The sequence below is a fragment of the Oncorhynchus mykiss genome, chromosome 25 (assembly GCF_057628025.1).
Source record: "Oncorhynchus mykiss isolate SJ-2025 chromosome 25, ASM5762802v1, whole genome shotgun sequence".
NCBI lineage: Eukaryota > Metazoa > Chordata > Actinopteri > Salmoniformes > Salmonidae > Oncorhynchus > Oncorhynchus mykiss.
In genome coordinates, this window is record NC_143046.1 from 8,544,660 (window position 1) to 8,563,590 (window position 18,931).

At 39.1% G+C, this 18,931-nt stretch overlaps 1 protein-coding gene across 1 annotated transcript in view; it reads right to left on the reverse strand.

Moving 5' to 3' along the window:
- Nucleotides 1-10,641: 10,641 nt before the first annotated feature.
- Nucleotides 10,642-18,931, reverse strand: part of LOC110504516 (complexin-2) — a 59,257-nt gene continuing 50,967 nt past the window's right edge. The window contains exon 4 of the mRNA XM_021583273.3: nucleotides 10,642-17,166. Coding sequence (XP_021438948.1) covers nucleotides 16,969-17,166 — 198 coding nt within the window. The 3' untranslated portion in view covers nucleotides 10,642-16,968. The remainder of the gene's footprint in view (nucleotides 17,167-18,931) is intronic.

Consider the following 18,931-nt stretch of genomic DNA (forward strand, 5'->3'; position numbering starts at 1 on the left):
TGCTATCCCTGTGCTGTATCACTTCTTCTCTATATGTTCAATACAACATCCTTGTCTTTTGGTCCATTAAACATTGCCAGAAAGGGATGCCTGTTTAAATGACTATATCATGTAAACCGATATCTGTCTTAAGTCGTATGCTCAACTTTCTTCTACTGTTTTTGTTTATAGAAAATGTGCCGTGTTAGATGTAAAATGAGATGCTTAACAGCGACTCTAGAGTTGTCTTTAAGGATTGGGATAAAACGAGATTTACTCTCTGTAGTGAGGGGAAAAAACACTCAACAGTTCTTTCTCTTTACAACCACCAGATGGCACTGCATCCTAATTATCAACATGTGTTTCTTGTACAGTTTCTCCGTACGGTTTGCATTACACACAGTGCAGTACCATATTTTTGTTAACTTTAAATTGATTTTTTTTTTTTATATTAAAAGAACAGTCTTGTTTACTTATTTGTCTTGGTTGGACATATCAAGGTGTAAAACGGATATGGTGCAGGATATGTCTTCTGTCTAGATTTTAGTGGGTTATTTCAATACATTTAGGAAAATATATATTTAACCAGGTAGGCCAGTTGAGAACAAGTTCTCATTTACAACTGCGACCTGGCCAAGATAAAGCAAAGCAGTGCGACAAAAAACAGCAACACAGAAGTTACACATAAACAAACGCACAGTCAATAACACAATATCTCAGTATCTCAGCCAGAAAATGGTGATTCATTGCAGGCTACGGCATTATTAAGATGATGTGCAACTATGTAATGTATACAAGAAGTGAGGATATGTGAGATTTTGGACTTGATATGGTAGACCTGCCTGCCCTCTGTAGCACAGCTCCCACACACCAACCACCACAAGAACATATTATGTTAAGTGTGTGAATATGACGCCCTGCCAACTAAGTACAGTATCCAGTCAGGTCCAACATTATTGACACTATTGATAAAGATGAGCAAAAAATACTGTAAAATCAATAATACAACACTGAGCTATATTGCATGTAAAAAAAAAAAAAATGAAATTATATTATTTTATACTAATACAGAGAAGGAGGAAGATATTTTGTTTAACAAGTAATACTTACAAATAAATAAATTAGGGGCTCAAGTATTTGTGTGCGTGGCCAAAGAGCTCTATTTATTTTATGTCATCCAACAAATGAAAACGGCAGGCGTTTGCACTTGGATTGGAACTGATCTGATGAAATGAAAATAGAGCTCCTTGGCCACGCACACCAGTGGTGGGTTTGGTGTTGAAAAGAGGAATCGAATGTAGTAAAGAACCCCACACTTACTGTAAAATATGGTGTTGAAAAGAGGAATCGAATGTAGTAAAGAACCCCACACTTACTGTAAAATATGGTGTTGAAAAGAGGAATCGAATGTAGTAAAGAACCCCACACTTACTGTAAAATATGGTGTTGAAAAGAGGAATCGAATGTAGTAAAGAACCCCACACTTACTGTAAAATATGGTGTTGAAAAGAGGAATCGAATGTAGTAAAGAACCCCACACTTACTGTAAAATATGGTGTTGAAAAGAGGAATCGAATGTAGTAAAGAACCCCACACTTACTGTAAAATATGGTGTTGAAAAGAGGAATCGAATGTAGTAAAGAACCCCACACTTACTGTAAAATATGGTGTTGAAAAGAGGAATCGAATGTAGTAAAGAACCCCACACTTACTGTAAAATATGGTGTTGAAAAGAGGAATCGAATGTAGTAAAGAACCCCACACTTACTGTAAAATATGGTGTTGAAAAGAGGAATCGAATGTAGTAAAGAACCCCACACTTACTGTAAAATATGGTGTTGAAAAGAGGAATCGAATGTAGTAAAGAACCCCACACTTACTGTAAAATATGGTGTTGAAAAGAGGAATCGAATGTAGTAAAGAACCCCACACTTACTGTAAAATATGGTGTTGAAAAGAGGAATCGAATGTAGTAAAGAACCCCACACTTACTGTAAAATATGGTGTTGAAAAGAGGAATCGAATGTAATAAAGAACCCCACACTTACTGTAAAATATGGTGTTGAAAAGAGGAATCGTATGTAGTAAAGAACCCCACACTTACTGTAAAATATGGTGTTGAAAAGAGGAATCGAATGTAGTAAAGAACCCCACACTTACTGTAAAATATGGTGTTGAAAAGAGGAATCGAATGTAGTAAAGAACCCCACACTTACTGTAAAATATGGTGTTGAAAAGAGGAATCGAATGTAGTAAAGAACCCCACACTTACTGTAAAATATGGTGTTGAAAAGAGGAATCGAATGTAGTAAAGAACCCCACACTTACTGTAAAATATGGTGTTGAAAAGAGGAATCGAATGTAGTAAAGAACCCCACACTTACTGTAAAATATGGTGTTGAAAAGAGGAATCGAATGTAATAAAGAACCCCACACTTACTGTAAAATATGGTGTTGAAAAGAGGAATCGTATGTAGTGAAGAACCCCACACTTACTGTAAAATATGGTGTTGAAAAGAGGAATCGAATGTAGTAAAGAACCCCACACTTACTGTAAAATATGGTGTTGAAAAGAGGAATCGAATGTAGTAAAGAACCCCACACTTACTGTAAAATATGGTGTTGAAAAGAGGAATCGAATGTAGTAATGGTTTATTAAGAAATGGTTTATTAACCACAAAACTAACATTTTGTAATGGCCATTTCAATCTCCAGACACCCCAGGCTGTATCACATTGGGACTCCCGTAGGGCGGTGCACAATTGGCCCCAGCGTCGTTCAGGTTTGGCCGGGGTAGGCCGTCATTGTAAATAACAATTTCTTCTTAACTTACTTGCCTAGTTAAAGGTTACATTTAAATTAAATTAAACAATTGTAAACCTGCGGTTTGAGTTATAGGGCAATCCATGAGTGCAGATAAAGGATATCAACAGTCTGGGAAGATTCTGTTTGGAGGAATAGTCTATTAACCCTTCTAAGATGTTCTCCAATCTGATACAACTTTTTCCAAAAGAAGGCTCAGTGTCGGTATTGAAAAGTATTGAAAGATATTGACAGATATTAAAAGGTATTGAAAGATATTAAAAGGTATTGACAGATATTAAAAGGTATTGACAGATATTAAAAGGTATTGACAGATATGAAAAGGTATTGAAAGATATTAACAGGTATTGACAGATATGAAAAGGTATTGAAAGATATTAAAAGGTATTGACAGATATTAAAAGGTATTGAAAGATATTAAAAGGTATTGACAGATATGAAAAGCTATTGAAATATATTAAAAGGTATTGACAGATATGAAAAGGTATTGACAGATATGAAAAGGTATTGACAGATATTAAAAGGTATTGAAAGATATTAAAAGGTATTGACAGATATGAAAAGCTATTGAAATATATTAAAAGGTATTGACAGATATGAAAAGCTATTGAAATATATTAAAAGGTATTGACAGATATTAAAAGGTATTGACAGATATTAAATGGTATTGACAGATATGAAAAGGTATTGAAATATATTAAAAGGTATTGACAGATATTAAAAGGTATTGACAGATATGAAAAGGTATTGAAAGATATTAAAAGGTATTGACAGATATGAAAAGCTATTGAAATATATTAAAAGGTATTGACAGATATTAAAAGGTATTGACAGATATTAAATGGTATTGACAGATATTAAAAGGTATTGACAGATATTAAAAGGTATTGACAGATATTAAAAGGTATTGACAGATATTAAAAGGTATTAAAAGGTTAAAGTTTTATTACTTAAACTCTTTTCTTTCCATTTGTATAAAATAATATACTTTTTTGGAATATAGTGTGTTTTGGAACACGCTATAGCTCAGTATTTATATTTATTTTATACAGTCTTTTTTCCCCTCATCTTTAGCAAGAGTGCTAATCATTTTGGATCTGACTGTACATGGCTGTAAGGGTTTCATATGAATGCATGTAATGTGCACGTATGTTTGCAGTCATGTCATAGTGAAGTTACGACGAAGTGGTTAATATATGATAAGTGATTAACTTATATCTTCCAACTAAGCGCTTATCATGATGAGTGATTATTGTATAAGACAACAGCTTCTGTAGCGTGGCTGCCATAGCTGAGGAGGAGGTGGGAGAGCACACAGTTTGTTTAGATGGAAGCACAGCCTGTTTTTTCATATGGTTCTAAGAACACCAGGATGCTTCCAGAATGGAACAGTTTCCTCGTGTCTGATAACAAAGGAGAAGGTGAGCAATGGGTTGGAAAGAAAACAACAGTTGTCTTGAGATTGGGAGTGAGGGAGTGTGAGGCCAGTCACACTCCCTCTCGGGAATCACCCCGTGTGACTAGAGATTAGACATGGTGTCCATTCCTCGTTCCTCTTCCCAGCGAAAGTCGTCTCGGTGCCCAGATCAGGAAACTCCTGACTGGGCTGGTGACAGCTGTCCTCTCCCATCTCTGATGCTTCTGAGCAGCGGGCTCCAGGATATCTCATTTTGCAGCTTCCTATTCGTAGCAGGGATGGAACAGGCATCCCCTGACCACTCCCTAATTTCATTTATATCCTGGCATCCTGTTTCTGTTTTTTTTTACAGCCAAAACAACAAAGGATCTAAAAATCTGCAGATCACAACATTGTTAGCTACTGTATGTTTCTCTCTCCTTCCTGTCATTAACAAATGCACAGTTTTCATATTGTACTTCCATTGTAAGAAAATGTTTTGCATTGTCAGCCATCATCAATCATATGTTAATAAATTACTATTGTTATTTAGTGGGCTGGGCTTAAGGGGAAAAACCAATTTGATGTGAAATCCCCTTTAGAGGACAACAGGGTTGATGTCTTTCAATTGTTCCTCTGGGTAAATCACCATGCCACTAAAAAAAAATCATTGTTCCTCTGTTTGATGAGCTCAGATCACAGAGCATGACATCTGCATACGTATTGATCTACCATCTGCTACACCGATGTCCTTTTGAAAAAACATGTTCAATTCATAACGTCTGATCAACATTGCATTGCTTTCATTATTTAGTTACAGTACACTTCATATTTTTGTTTTGTTTTTTGCAGAGAGTATTAGAAGTGAATTTCTGTAAGATAACTAGAAACCCGTACAAAGGGCACATAACGGTTTTGATAAACAACTTCACAAAATTTGAGACATGTCTTTTATATACATGGATGTGGTGATCTCAAGCTGTTGGTTAAAGAGGAGCTGCCAGCGTTTAAATCAAAGCTGTGTATCGTTCCCTCAAGGTCTTTTCTTATGTCTGATGAACAGGGCCAGGTCCAGATGTCTAAACATCACTAGCAAGGTCAGCAGGAAATGCTCGCTACCTCCATGTCAGCATGATGGCCATAGATATGAATGCTGATCAGTCTATTGTGAGACGGTGCTACCAGTCATGGAGAATGTGTGTGTGTCAGTTACACATACACACAACAAGTAGAGATAAGTCATTAAAAAATCATGTTGAACACTATTATTGTGCAGAGAGTCCATGCAACTAATTATGTGACTTGTTAAGCCAATGTTTACTCATGAACTTATTTAGGCTTGCAAAGGGGTTTATTTTACCTTTATTTAACTAGGCAAGTCAGTTAAGAACAAATTCTTATTTTCAATGACAGCCTAGTGCTGTTCAGGGGCAGAACAACAGATTTGTACCATGTCAGCTCAGGAATTTGAACTTGCAACCTTCCAGTTACTAGTCCAATGCTCTAACCACTAGGCTACCCTGCCACCCCAAGAGAATACCTATTGGCTCAAGACATTTCAGTTTTTCCTTTTTTAAATTAAATTGTAAACATTTAAAACAAATATTAATAATAATAATTCCACTTTGACATTATGGGGTATTGTGTGTAGACCAATGACAAAACAAATCTACATTTGATAAATTTTAAATTCAGGCTGTAACACAACAACATGTGGAAAAGGTCAAGAGTGGTGACTACTCTGAAGGCACTGTAGGAACATTTGGATTTAGGTTTACTATCTGAATTGACCGGAATTGAAATGTAATTGACCCCAACCATGCAACTCACGACGACTACCCACTGATTTCTGATAGTTAGGGTTATCTAATACCCTCAGCGTAGCCTTGGACACCATGCTCTTCACAAAACAACATTTGAAAGGAAAAGCTCCGTCAGACTAAACTACCCCCACCCCCGATTCCCCATTCTCTCACTAGCTACTAATCATGATAAATCGAAATATAACTCACAACCCCCAGCCTCCTCAACCCTTCCAGACACGACACAATTACCAAATAAAGCCTTTGGTCTGCTCTCAAGATGGACGATGATTGATTCCAGTAATATGATTGGAAGAAAACAGAATGACCTTTGTACATTCTAAATAGCATCTGGAGGTTAGATAGATATTGGTTTTGTTTAGACGCGTGTGTATACATTTAAATGTATGGTGTGAGCCAGGTGGTCTGCTTCGATCAATACATCAGGTAACAGGCATTCAAGATGATGTGACAGAGCATGACGGTGTTGTGTACTTGGAACTGATGTTTTACTGGAAATGTGTGTCTCCATTGAGCATCATGCTTTTCAGTCCGGGAATAGGCCTAATCTGGATTCAGAAAACCGGCCCTATGCTTCTTTAACAGTACATTTTTCAACCCCAAAAACCTTCTTTAACAGTACATTTTTCAACCCCAAAAACCTTCTTTAACAGTACATTTTTCAACACAAAAAACCTTCTTTAACAGTACATTTTTCAACCCAAAAAACCTTCTTTAACAGTACATTTTTCAACCCAAAAACCTTCTTTAACAGTACATTTTTCAACACAAAAAACCTTCTTTAACAGTACATTTTTCAACACAAAAAACCTTCTTTAACAGTACATTTTTCAACCCAAAAACCTTCTTTAACAGCAGTTGAATTGGATGATTACTGAGCACTGACTGTTTTCCTCCATCTTCCCAGCTAGCACATGTGGTTCCTTTGAAGTTGTGGGAACGTACGTTTTTTGGTTTCCCATTGGTTATGGGAACAAAGCCACACGTTTCCTGACCGGTAAATGTTCTGAGAACGTGGATCTTTCAACAAGACAATAACCCCAAACACACAGATAAATGGTTAATAGACCACAAAATCAACATTCTGCAATGGCCATCTCATTCTCCGGACTTGAACCCCATTGAAAACCTGTGGTTTGAATTGAAGAGAGCCAGTCCATAAACGCAGACGAATGATATCAAGGATCTGGAAAGATTCTGTGTGAAGGAACGGTTTACGATCCCTCCCAATGTGTTCTCCAATCTCATAAAATATTTTGGAAAAAGGCTCAGTGTCGTTATCCTCACAAGGGTAGGGTGCTGAAATACTGAAAACAGGGATGCCAAACATTGGCACTTATCTTTTTGAGTATTTAAAAAAAAAAATGTATTTGCTTGTTAAACTAAATCTATTTCTCTGAGCAATTATATTAGTATTAAAATAATATAATTCCCCCATGTTTTTGAGCATGCAATATAGATCAGCATTTGAATTATTTTTTTATACAGTATTTTTTTCTCGTCTTTATCAATGTGCCCAAAATGATGGACTTGAGTGTTACATCCATGAGCAGCAGATTCACAGTAACAGTAGAAGTTACGACGATCTGGACGAGGTAGTTACAGCAAACCCTTATGCAACCTCTCTATACTTTATACCGCTATTGCTATTTTCCTGCAAGAAAATATAGGCATAAGGATTTCTTAGTTATTTGGCTGAAGGCCCTTATTAATTACTATGCTAATGCCTTGTATGTATGGTTTTATTATGATAAATTAATTTGTTAAGCCACTTTCAACTGTCCATCATTCAAAGCTGTAAAACAAGGAAGGATGTTGGTTGCTGAACACAATACAGACACTAATCCATGTATACAGATCATTCGGAAAGTGTTCTGACCCCTTGTATTTTTCAACATTTTGTTACGTTACAGTCTTATTCTAAAATGGGGTAAGTAAAAAAAATTCCTCAGCAATCTACACACAATACCCCATAATGACATCACAATACCCCATAATGACATCACAATACCCCATAATGACATCACAATACCCCATAATTGTCATGCCCTGACCTTAGATATCTCTGTTTTCTATATATTTTGGTTAGGTCAGGGTGTGACTAGGGTGGGTACTCTAGTTTTTTATTTATTTTTATTTATGTCTAGCGTTTTTTGTATGTCTAGGGCTTTTGTATTTCTTTGTTGGTCTGATATGGTTCCCAATCAGAGACAGCTGTTTATCGTTGTCTCTGATTGAGGATCATATTTAGGTATCCATTTTTCCCACTTTCTGATGTGGGATCTTGACTATGTGTAGTTGCCTGTCAGCACTATATTGTATAGCTTGTTATTTTTGTTGGTTTGTTCATTCTTTGAATAAAGAGAATGTACGTATACCACGCTGTGCCTTGGTCTCACTCATACGACGGATCGTGATAGAAGATCCCACCACATAAAAGGCCAAGCAGAGTGTCCAAGAGGAGCGGATATCCTGGGCTCGGGTGAAAGGCGAGTGGAGGACATCATGGACATGGGAGGAAGTTATGGCAGGGGACAAGACCCTGCCATGGAAGCAGATGGAGGCAGCGAAAGAGGAACGGCGATGACACGAGGGGTCACGTATAAGCTCCAAAAAACGGTAATATCAACAACAACAAAAATTAGGGGGGGGGGGGACACAAGGGGAGATTGGCAGAGTCAGGGGTTAGACCTGAGCCAACTCCCCATGCTTACCGTGTTACGCAGTGATGCGCACGGTGTCTCCAGTGCGCATTCATAGCTCGGTGCGCTCTATTCCAGCTCCCCGCATTGGCTGGGCTAGAATGAGCATCCAGCCAGGACGGACGGCTCCTGGCCTCCAGTACGCCTCCCTGGACCAGGATATCCTGTGCCGGCTCTGCGCACAGTGTCTCCAGTGCGTCTGCAGAGCCCAGTGCGTCCTGTGGGGCGGGGCGAAAATAAACATCCAGCCAGGACGTGTTGTGCCTGCTTTACGCTCCACATCTCCAGTGCGCCTCCACTGTCCAGTACGTCCTGTGCCTTCTCCACGCACTCACCCTGAGGTGCATGTCTTTAGCCCGGTGCCACCAGTACCTGTCCCACGCATCAGGTCTCTAGTGCGCCTCCACAGACCAGAGCTTCCGTCGACAGTTCCCAGTCCAGAGCTTCCAACGATGGTCCACAGTCCGGAACCTCCAACGACGGTCCACAGTCCGGAACCTCCAGCGACGGTCCCCAGTCCGGGGCCTCCGGCGATGATCCATGGTCCGGTTCGACAGAAGCGGAGGAATCAGCGTAAGGAGGGCTGCGTCCTGAACCAGAGCCTTCACCGAGGGTAGGTGCCCACCTGGACCCTCCCCAATAGGTTCAGGTTTGCGGCCGGGAGTCCGCACCTTTGGGGGGGGTACTGTCACTAGGGACCGTCGCTGGAGACCCCGGACTGGGGACTGTCACGATTGTGACAATAATGACATCACAATACCCCATAATGACATCACAATACCCCATAATGAAGTCACAATACCCCATAATGACATGACAATACCCCATAATGACGTCACAATACCCCATAATGACATGACAATACCCCATAATGACAAAGCAAAAAACAGGTTTTTAGACATTTTTGCAAAAGGGAAGGGGTCTGAATACTTTCCGAATGCACTGTACGTTTCTAATGCTGGATGGTGCTGGATGTTAAAATCAACAGCTTCTGTACCATCACATTAATTGCAGGGATTTTGTATTTTAATTGTATGTAATTAATGAGTAACTGTTGGCACTCTCTAGAAATTAAGTAAAAATGAACTGGCTTGTGGCTAAATTAATCTCCATATTTAACATTTCATTATTGCAGAACCTTTTCTGAATATCAATTCAGTTCCGTCTAACAATTAAGTACCTTACCATGATTGTCATCAATTAAAATAGCAATTTCTGAAGCTAGAAGTTTGCTAGGTCTGAGTGAGGAAGGGAAAGCTGAAAACGAAGTGTTATTGGCAGAGACGTTTGGAACTCTCTTATTGGTCTTATTAGCTCATTTGCCACCTGGTGATGTCACCAGGCAGGCCAGAACTCCATCCCACCAAAATAGGCTGAATTTCAAGGCTGTCCTTTCAATCACAGCTTATAATAAAAGGACATTATCCTAATTTTCACAATTTCACAGTATTATTCCAACCTCATATATATATGTGAATGGAGTGGAAATGACTGTAAGAACATAACAAATCCCTCTGAATCTCTCCTTTAAATCTGTCTTCATCTGATAAAGTACTGTTGTCCTCCTTCATCAGACTCTAAGCAGGGGGGGATAGGTAGCAAGTAAATAGGTAGAATATACACTGAGTGTACAGGTCCGCTCTACCCAGGGTAGCCTAGTGGTTAGCACGTTGGGCCAGTAACCGAAAGGTTGTTGGATCGAATCCCCGAGCTGACAAGGTAAAAATCTGTCATTCTGCCCCCAAACAAGATAGTTCCCCAGTAGGCCATCGTTGTAAATAAGAGTTTGTTCTTAACTTGCCTAGTTCTGACTTGCCTGGTTAATTAAAGGTTTCACATAAAATGTAAATGAGTGACTGGCACATCTACAAATTCTGTTTGCTCGTAATGAGAAGAATCTTCAAAATCATCCAAGAAGTTTATTTTTGAAATGCTTTTATTTGTTATGCATTTTAATTTCCCAATGATGAGTCTATAGCGATGTGGTTCCACATAAAAGAGTATATGACATGCAGAGAAGGACATTATAATGTTTTACATTCTCATCCTGAATGTAGTATTGAGAAGGAAAAAAAATCCTCAAACGGACAAAAATGATCATGATTTTTATTTCCCTTATTTAGAACATCAATGGCAGTCACATTGAAACAGTACGACAACGATGAGCCACATAGAGAATGTTCTTAAAGACAGGGTGACACAATGACCGATCCCACAACAGTTTCTCTCCACAGGGAAAGTTAGAAGATATATTTTAGTGCAAATATCAAAACATTGGAATGTATTTAAGGTTTAGCGTTCGGTCACCCGTTCACACTAGCGTTAGTTGTACATCCTCAGTCAGGCAGATCGGAAATACAACTGGAAATATGGCTGAAATGGAACCCTAGAATCGCTTGGTGCTATCTAGAACCTAAAAGGGTTTTTACGCCTCTCCCCATACGAGAACCCTTTGAATAACCCTTTTTAGTTCAAGTTAGAACCCTTTTGGTTACAGATAAAAATGTGTTTGGGTTCCATGTAGAACCCTTTTTTTTTACCAGAGGGTTCTACTTGGAACCCTAAAGGGTTCTACCTGGAACCAAAAAGGTTTATTTTATGTGGACAGCCGAAGAACCCTTTTGGGAACCCTTTTTACGAAGAGCGTAGGGCCCCACTTTTGACCAGTAATAGGGTACCATAGCACTAACAGGCAGGGGCCATTTTCTCAAGACTGGACCGCATGCATGGTGGGATTCTTTCCGTGCTTTGTTTCACACCCGTATTCGGCAGGACAACCGTGTGGCTCGTTACAAAATAGCTGACAGGTGTTAAGCAACATCAGAGAGATGTAACAGCAGTCCAGTCATTCAAACAAAAAGTCACACATCAATCTCAATAACGGCTACAGTTTGACAGACAATAGCGTTGATAGGAGTGCACTATTTGAAAGGTTTATTCTGAAACAGGATGTGTGATCTGATCTTAAAACCTGACCACACTAGAAATCTCCCCATATGATTGCATGGACATCTCTCAATTTTTTAAAATTATTATATATATATATATTTTTTAAATCTATCTTTCAAACAATGATGTATCTCTCTGACACGAATTATACATTTTATATTAGTTTTAAAAATGATCACTTTATTTTTTTAAATATCACCATACCCATGTTCATCGTTTTGACATAAACATGATGTCAAGTAAAACACTCATTCTGTCTTTGGACAAAGTGCGCCCATGACAGTTAAGGTTTTGGAATGTTTTGGAATGTGGGCATCCCATTTATTTTGAAATTGACTAAACAATCCAGTCTTTCAATATCAGACCTTTGTTACCTCAGACCTGATATTGTTTGTATTTTCCTTCAATTCTGAGGGAGTCATCCTGAACCCTAATCCAAAGACTACTGTCAAGGTGCAAGTAATATACAGGAGAAAAGTTAGAATTCTGCTGTTTTTCCACCTTTTCAAGTTAAATTAATGCAATCGAACATTTCACCAGGGCGGGGCTCAATTCCATTTAAAAAATAGGAATGTTCTTGTGTAATACCAGAGGACACATATCTATATTGTTAAATCACTCCATCTGAGAGCTTCATTAATGAGTCTTGTGTTCCTGGCCTTGCTAATATTATAGGTCAGAAGGACAATAATAAATATTATTTCCACACCATTTCATGCAACCAAAATAATGAAATACCTAGTAAACATTACCAGAACAAGCATTGTTTGTGACAAATGTACTCATCTATGTGAAAATTAAATGATAATAGCCCTTTGCAAAAAGGCAGTTCACATCATGCTGTGGTGCCTTGAGAATATGTCAGAGAGAGTGAGAGAGGAAGAGAGAGAGAGAGGGGGGAAGAGAGGAGAGAGAGGGGGAAAGAGGAGAGAGAGAGAGAGAGAGAGAGAGAGGAAGAGAGGAGAGAGAGGAAGAGAGGAGAGAGAGAGAGAGAGAGAAAGAGAGAGGGGGAAGAGAGGAGAGATAGGGGGGGGAAAGAGGAGAGAGAGAGGAAGAAATAGGGGAGAGAGGGGGAGAGGAAGGGAGGGAGAGGAATAGAGAGAGAGGAAGAGAGAGAGAAAGGGGAGAGAGGGAGGGGAGAGAGGGAGGAAGAGAGAGAGAGGGGAGAGAGCGAGAGAGAGAGAGAGAGAGAGAGAGAAAGAGATATAGAGAGATAAAGAGAGAGAGAGGAAGAGAGAGAGAAAGAGATATATAGAGAGAGAGAAAGAGATATAGAGAGAGATAGAGAGAGAGAGAAAGAGATATATAGAGAGATAAAGAGAGAGAGAGAGAGAGGATAATAGACAGATGAAATATGGCTATTTTTCCTGTTTGACAAACCCTACTCTAAACAATTACAGGTGGAAAGTGTGAGTATCGCAGTTGAAGTTTGGACACAGATTTATGCCCCTATCCCAGCCAGGGACAATCACCCAACCATCATATATCACTAATATGCAGCAGCAAGACAGAGAAATATGCATTATAATTGTAAAGCCAAATTGGAACCACTCATACATGTTCATACATACATCACCGCAATTACAAGAGTCTGTTTACAACTGGGGCAGAGGTATGAGCTGTATGCTGCTTGGAATACATGCTATCATCAATATACACAGATGTTTGATTTACTGCATATAGTACGTCCCCAGCAGAATATGTCGAGGAAACATATATGTATCTGAACTATATTGGGTATTGGGATGAAGACAACAACAAAAACCTCAACAGCTTCTTTGACCAAAATGGAAACACATTGTTAAAATGGTCTGTAATAAGGAGAGCAAATCTGTATGGCAACACATCCTGTCTGGACTTTACTCGGGCAGTGGCACACTATCTCTGTGACGTGTGTTATATAGTTCAGGATATGAGAGGAAATATATGGGGCGGCAGGGTAGCCTAGTGGTTAGAGCGTTGGACTCGTAACCAGTTGCAAGTTCATATCCCCGTTCTGCCCCTGAACAAGGCAGTTAACCCACTGTTCCTAGGCCGCCATTGAAAATAAGAATTTGTTCTTAACTGACTTGCCTAGTTAAATAAAGGTAAAATATAGGAGAAACCTGTCGACAATCACCGTTAGAGGCAGCATGTTAATAAGTCAACACATAACTGCTGTGTCCCCAGTTTGGGGTTAACATACAGTGTTGTTGAATAGGAATTATATAATTCTGATTGTTTATAAAAGTCTCAGTAAAGGTAGAGTTAAAGCCACCTGTTGTTTTTGTCATGAAATTAATTGCATCATCACATGAGAGGGCAGGTCAGAATGAATAGCATCTGCGGATGTTATAGGGCCTGGTGTTATAGCAGTAGGATGTTATAGGGCCAGGGGTGTTATAACAATTCAGTCTGTCATCAACAAACTCTTATTCTGTATGTGATCGACACAGGCCATCACAGAGCTGAGAATCTACAACAACCCAAACTTCTGAATCTAGTAAAACAGATTCTGTTGCCGGGAGACTACAACATAAACAGGCCATTGTTTGTGTTGTAGTATTTGGTGTGAATTCCCCCCCCCCTATGTTCCTATGGCGATGTGAAAGGAATGTGTTAAGTATTTCTTTAGACATATGGCACAACCAATTCGAGCCTGGTTAGAGTTTGTGCACACAGGATTCATAGACACTTATAAACAGGGACTGTATAAACATGATATATCACGTCACTATAGAAAGACACAGATACTGTATAAACATACAAACATACATACAGTACATGTACTGTGGTAGTACATAGACATCATTACAATGACTTCATCGTTTTCTCCTCGTCTTTTGTTTGCGCATACACTTGTATATTGTACACATTAGGATACAGTTGGTGAGAAGGGTTTAGACAAATAGGTAGATAGTGTAACGGAACTACACTTTTTTTTTTACAGGAAAAAAAATAATTCAACATTGAATTATAATTGTTATAGTTTTTTTTTTGTGTGTGTGTGTGATTATTACAGTCTAAACCATATGCTTTTTACCTAGTGAAAAAACCCTATCAGACCTAAAAAAAAAAGAGAAAATGTTTATTCATAACATGTGATTATTTAAATTTTTAGTTTAGTTTTTTTTTCTCGAATATATCAATCTTCAATGTCATGTAGCCATGTACGTTATATGAAAAATATGAGAATTTCTGACAATTAAAGCTTCACAGGGTTTGGTCTTTGGAAAGTGTATCCCAAAATGACATCAATGTCGACATAAAAACTATATGTTGCCAGCCTATTCCTACTGATATCAACAAGACTGGACCACTTTCTTAGTTCTGGACAATTTCCTTAGTTAGTGGGGACAAAATAAATGATGGTGTTTTTTCAGTATCTTTGGATATTAATGATTCAAACACCACCAATGCGATTGTCTCTCAGGATAACATGGAATTTATGAAGGAATTTATTTAGGTCAATTTATTAACTATTAAATAAATGAAATTCCATTTAACATGGCTTACTGTTTCATAATAGCCTCCAAAAGAATGAGTTAAACAAGTACCTTGTGTAAAACAGACATGTGGTATGGGAGGTGGGAGGTGGGAGGTGGGTAGTGGGAGGTAAGAGGTGGGTAGTGGGAGGTGGGTAGTGGGAGGTGGGTAGTGGGAGGTGGGTAGTGGGAGGTGGGAGGTGGGTAGTGGGAGGTGGGTAGTGGGAGGTGGGAGGTGGGTAGTGGGAGGTGGGTAGTGGGAGGTGGGAGGTGGGTAGTGGGAGGTGGGAGGTGGGTAGTGGGAGGTGGGAGGTGGGTAGTGGGAGGTGGGTAGTGGGAGGTGGGAGGTGGGAGGTGGGTAGTGGGAGGTGGGAGGTGGGTAGTGGGAGGTGGGTAGTGGGAGGTGGGAGGTGGGAGGTGGGAGGTGGGTAGTGAAAGGACGACATACGCAGTATCGGCTTCCTTCACTGTAATGCAGTGCTCATGTTTGATTGTCTTTGGACTGCACTAACCACCAACTGTTAAATATGATGTTGACTAAATCATTTTCATAGAACTGTGCGTGTTTTTCTTCTTCTCTACACTGAATGTGAATCTTGTGCATTCTATGGATAATCTGAGTGTTTAATGTTGAATGTGAATCTTGTGCATTCTATGGATAATCTGAGTGTTTAATGTTGAATGTGAATGTGTTGTATTCTATGGATAATCTGAGTGTTTAATGTTGAATGTGAATGTGTTGTATTCTATGGATAATCTGAGTGTATAATGTTGAATGTGAATGTGTTGTATTCTATGGATAATCTGAGTGTATAATGTTGAATGTGAATGTGTTGTATTCTATGGATAATCTGAGTGTATAATGTTGAATGTGAATCTGTTGTATTCTATGGATAATCTGAGTGTTTAATGTTGACGGGGTGACCTTTGTTTGAGCAAAAATGGTTTCTCTCACAAGATGCCGTCTGTCAGGCTGATAATCTCCTATATTTAATCTGGGAGCATGAGAGTTGTTTTATTATTAGTCAGGAATTTAAAGGGAAATCAAGTATTCCACTTGCCTTAGTTGTTTCATAGCATTAAGAAGGCATTGGATCAGCTCTATTCGTACAGCCAGACTAACATTAAATACATCCGTCATAATGTGGCATGAATGCATCCTTTGAAGACAAACAAAGTTAAATTATATCATCAAACGACTTCGACGAGACCCTCATTAACAGTTCCCCTGTTGGAGGAAGTCCTACCAAGGCACAGTCTAAAACTAACTAAACTGCTGATCTCAAAAAGACCGCGAATAGAATATCCCCTTCCCATACAGTTACAGTAGCTTACTTACTATAAAAATAGAAAAAGCCAGCGAATGAAAAAAATAAAAAGCGCTCCATCTTCAGATAGGTGTTGGCAGAGTGCTTTTCAACCACATGAGCAGGAATTGCCCATTGAAGTGTCCATTGGTACGGTGGATTGAACCCTGCTCTCTAATGCATGGCTGGACAGAAACTCCTTACCCCAGTTAATACCAATGGCCAACCAATCCAAATGCATCTACCTGGTGCGGTGAATCTATATACCAATGTTGGAATGTTAGATAAGTGGGGGATAAAAACCAAACATAAACTCAGTCGGCAGTTGAGAGACCGACGAGAAGCTGTGGGTAGATATATAACCACATTGTGTCTAGTCAGAGTAAGAAAACAACAAATACTTCTGTAAAGGCAGTGAATGGCCGTTTGGCAAGAACCCCTTCTACCCAAATCCCCAGTCCCAGATCTCTCCTCCCCCTCCCCCTGGCTGGACCGAACCATGTGTTGTTGTTGTCGATGTGTTCTTTACTTCTTGAACATGTCCTTTAGAGGTCCAGGGAGGAACTTGAGGACGGTGTCCAGAATGCTCTCCTCATCCTCGTCTTCCTCGTCTCCGCACCCGGCTGGGATGGCCTTCTTGGCGCGCGTCAGAGACCCCTCACAGGCCTGCTCCATGGCTGCCTTCTCCTCCGCCTCCTTCTCCTCCTTCTTCTTCAAGCCATACTGCGTGGATAAAGGGCACAGTGATAACAATATATGAGGATGTCACTTTCATAAGGAGTAGCACCCCCACACCTCCCATCTTGAGATCAAATGGTGTTCCACAAGGCTTGATTCTTGCACTTACAGTGCCTTCACAAAATATTCACACCCCTTGGCTTTATCCACATTTTGTTATGTTACCGTTTGTTATTAAATATTGTTAAATATTGTTATTTTACTGCTGCTGTTTAATTATTAGTTATTTTTATTTTCGATTTTCGATTTTTTTTTGTTGTTGTTAGAAATTATTTTACTTCTTAAAGCATTGTTGATTATTGGCTTGTAAAGTAAACATTTTCACTGTAAGATCTACACCTGTTGAATATTTGGCGCATGTGACAAATAAAATATGATTTGACAGCCCTGAATTTCAAATGGATAAAATCTAGATTTCTTCTCTCTCACTGGCCTACACAAAATAGCCATAATGTCAAAGTGGAATTATGTTTTTAGATTATTTTTTAAAACAAATTAATTTAAAATGATGTCTTGAGTCAATACGTTTTCAACCCCTTTGCCATGGCAACCTAAATAAATCCAGGAGTAAAAATGTGCTTAAAAAGTCACAATAAGTTGCCTGGACTCACTCTGTATATTAGTGTTTAACAGGATTTTTGAATGACTACCTCACCTCTGTACCCCACACATCTGTAAGGTCCCTCAGTCGAGCAGTGAATTTCAAACACAGATTCAACCACAAAGACCAGGGAGGTTTTCCAATGCCTCGCAAAGAAGGGCACCTATTGGTAGATGGGTAAACATTTTAAAAAGCAGCCATTGAATATCCCTTTGAGAATGGTGAAGTTGTTAATTAAACTTAAAGTCACTACAAAGATACAGGCGTCCTTCCTAAATTCAGTTGCCGGAGAGCAATGAAACTGCTCAGGGATTTCACCATGAGGCCAATTTAAAACAGTTACAGAGTTTAATGGCTGTGATAGGAGAAAACTGATGATGGATCAACAACATTGTAGTTACTCCCAATACTAAATTGACAGAGTGAAAAGAAGAAAGCCTGTACAGAATACAAATATTCCAAAACATGCCTCCTGTTTGCAACAGGGCACCACTGCAAAAAAATGTGTAAGAGTAATTAACCTTTCGTCCTGAATACAACGTTTTATATTTGGGGCAATACAACACATTACTGAGTACCACTCTCCATATTTTAAAGCCAGGTGGTGGCTGCATCATGTTATGGGTATGCTTGTAATCGAGAAGGAATGGGGACTTCTTCAGGATAAAAAAATAAAACGGAATGAAGCTAAGCACAGGCAAAATCCTAGAGGAAAACCTGGTTCAGTCTGTTTTCCACCAGACAATGGGAAATGTATTCACCTTTCAGCTGGACAATAACCTAAAACACAAGGTCAAATACACACTGGAGTTGTTTACCAAGGAGAGTGTTCGGAGCTACAGCTTGGACGTAAATCTACTTGAAAATCTATGTCAAGACCTGAAAATGGTTGTCTAGCAACAACCAATTTGACAGAGCTTGAAGAATTTTGAAAATAACAAGTGGGCAAATATTGTACAATCCAGGTGTGGAAAGCTCTTAGAACCTTACCCAGAAAGACTCACAGCTGTAATCACTGCCAAAAGTGCTTCTACAAAGTATTGACTCAGGGGTATATTTTTGTATTTAATTTTCAATAAATTTGCTAACATTTTAAAATGTGTCATTATGGGGTATCATGTGTAGATGGGTGAGGGGAAAAAAATCGAT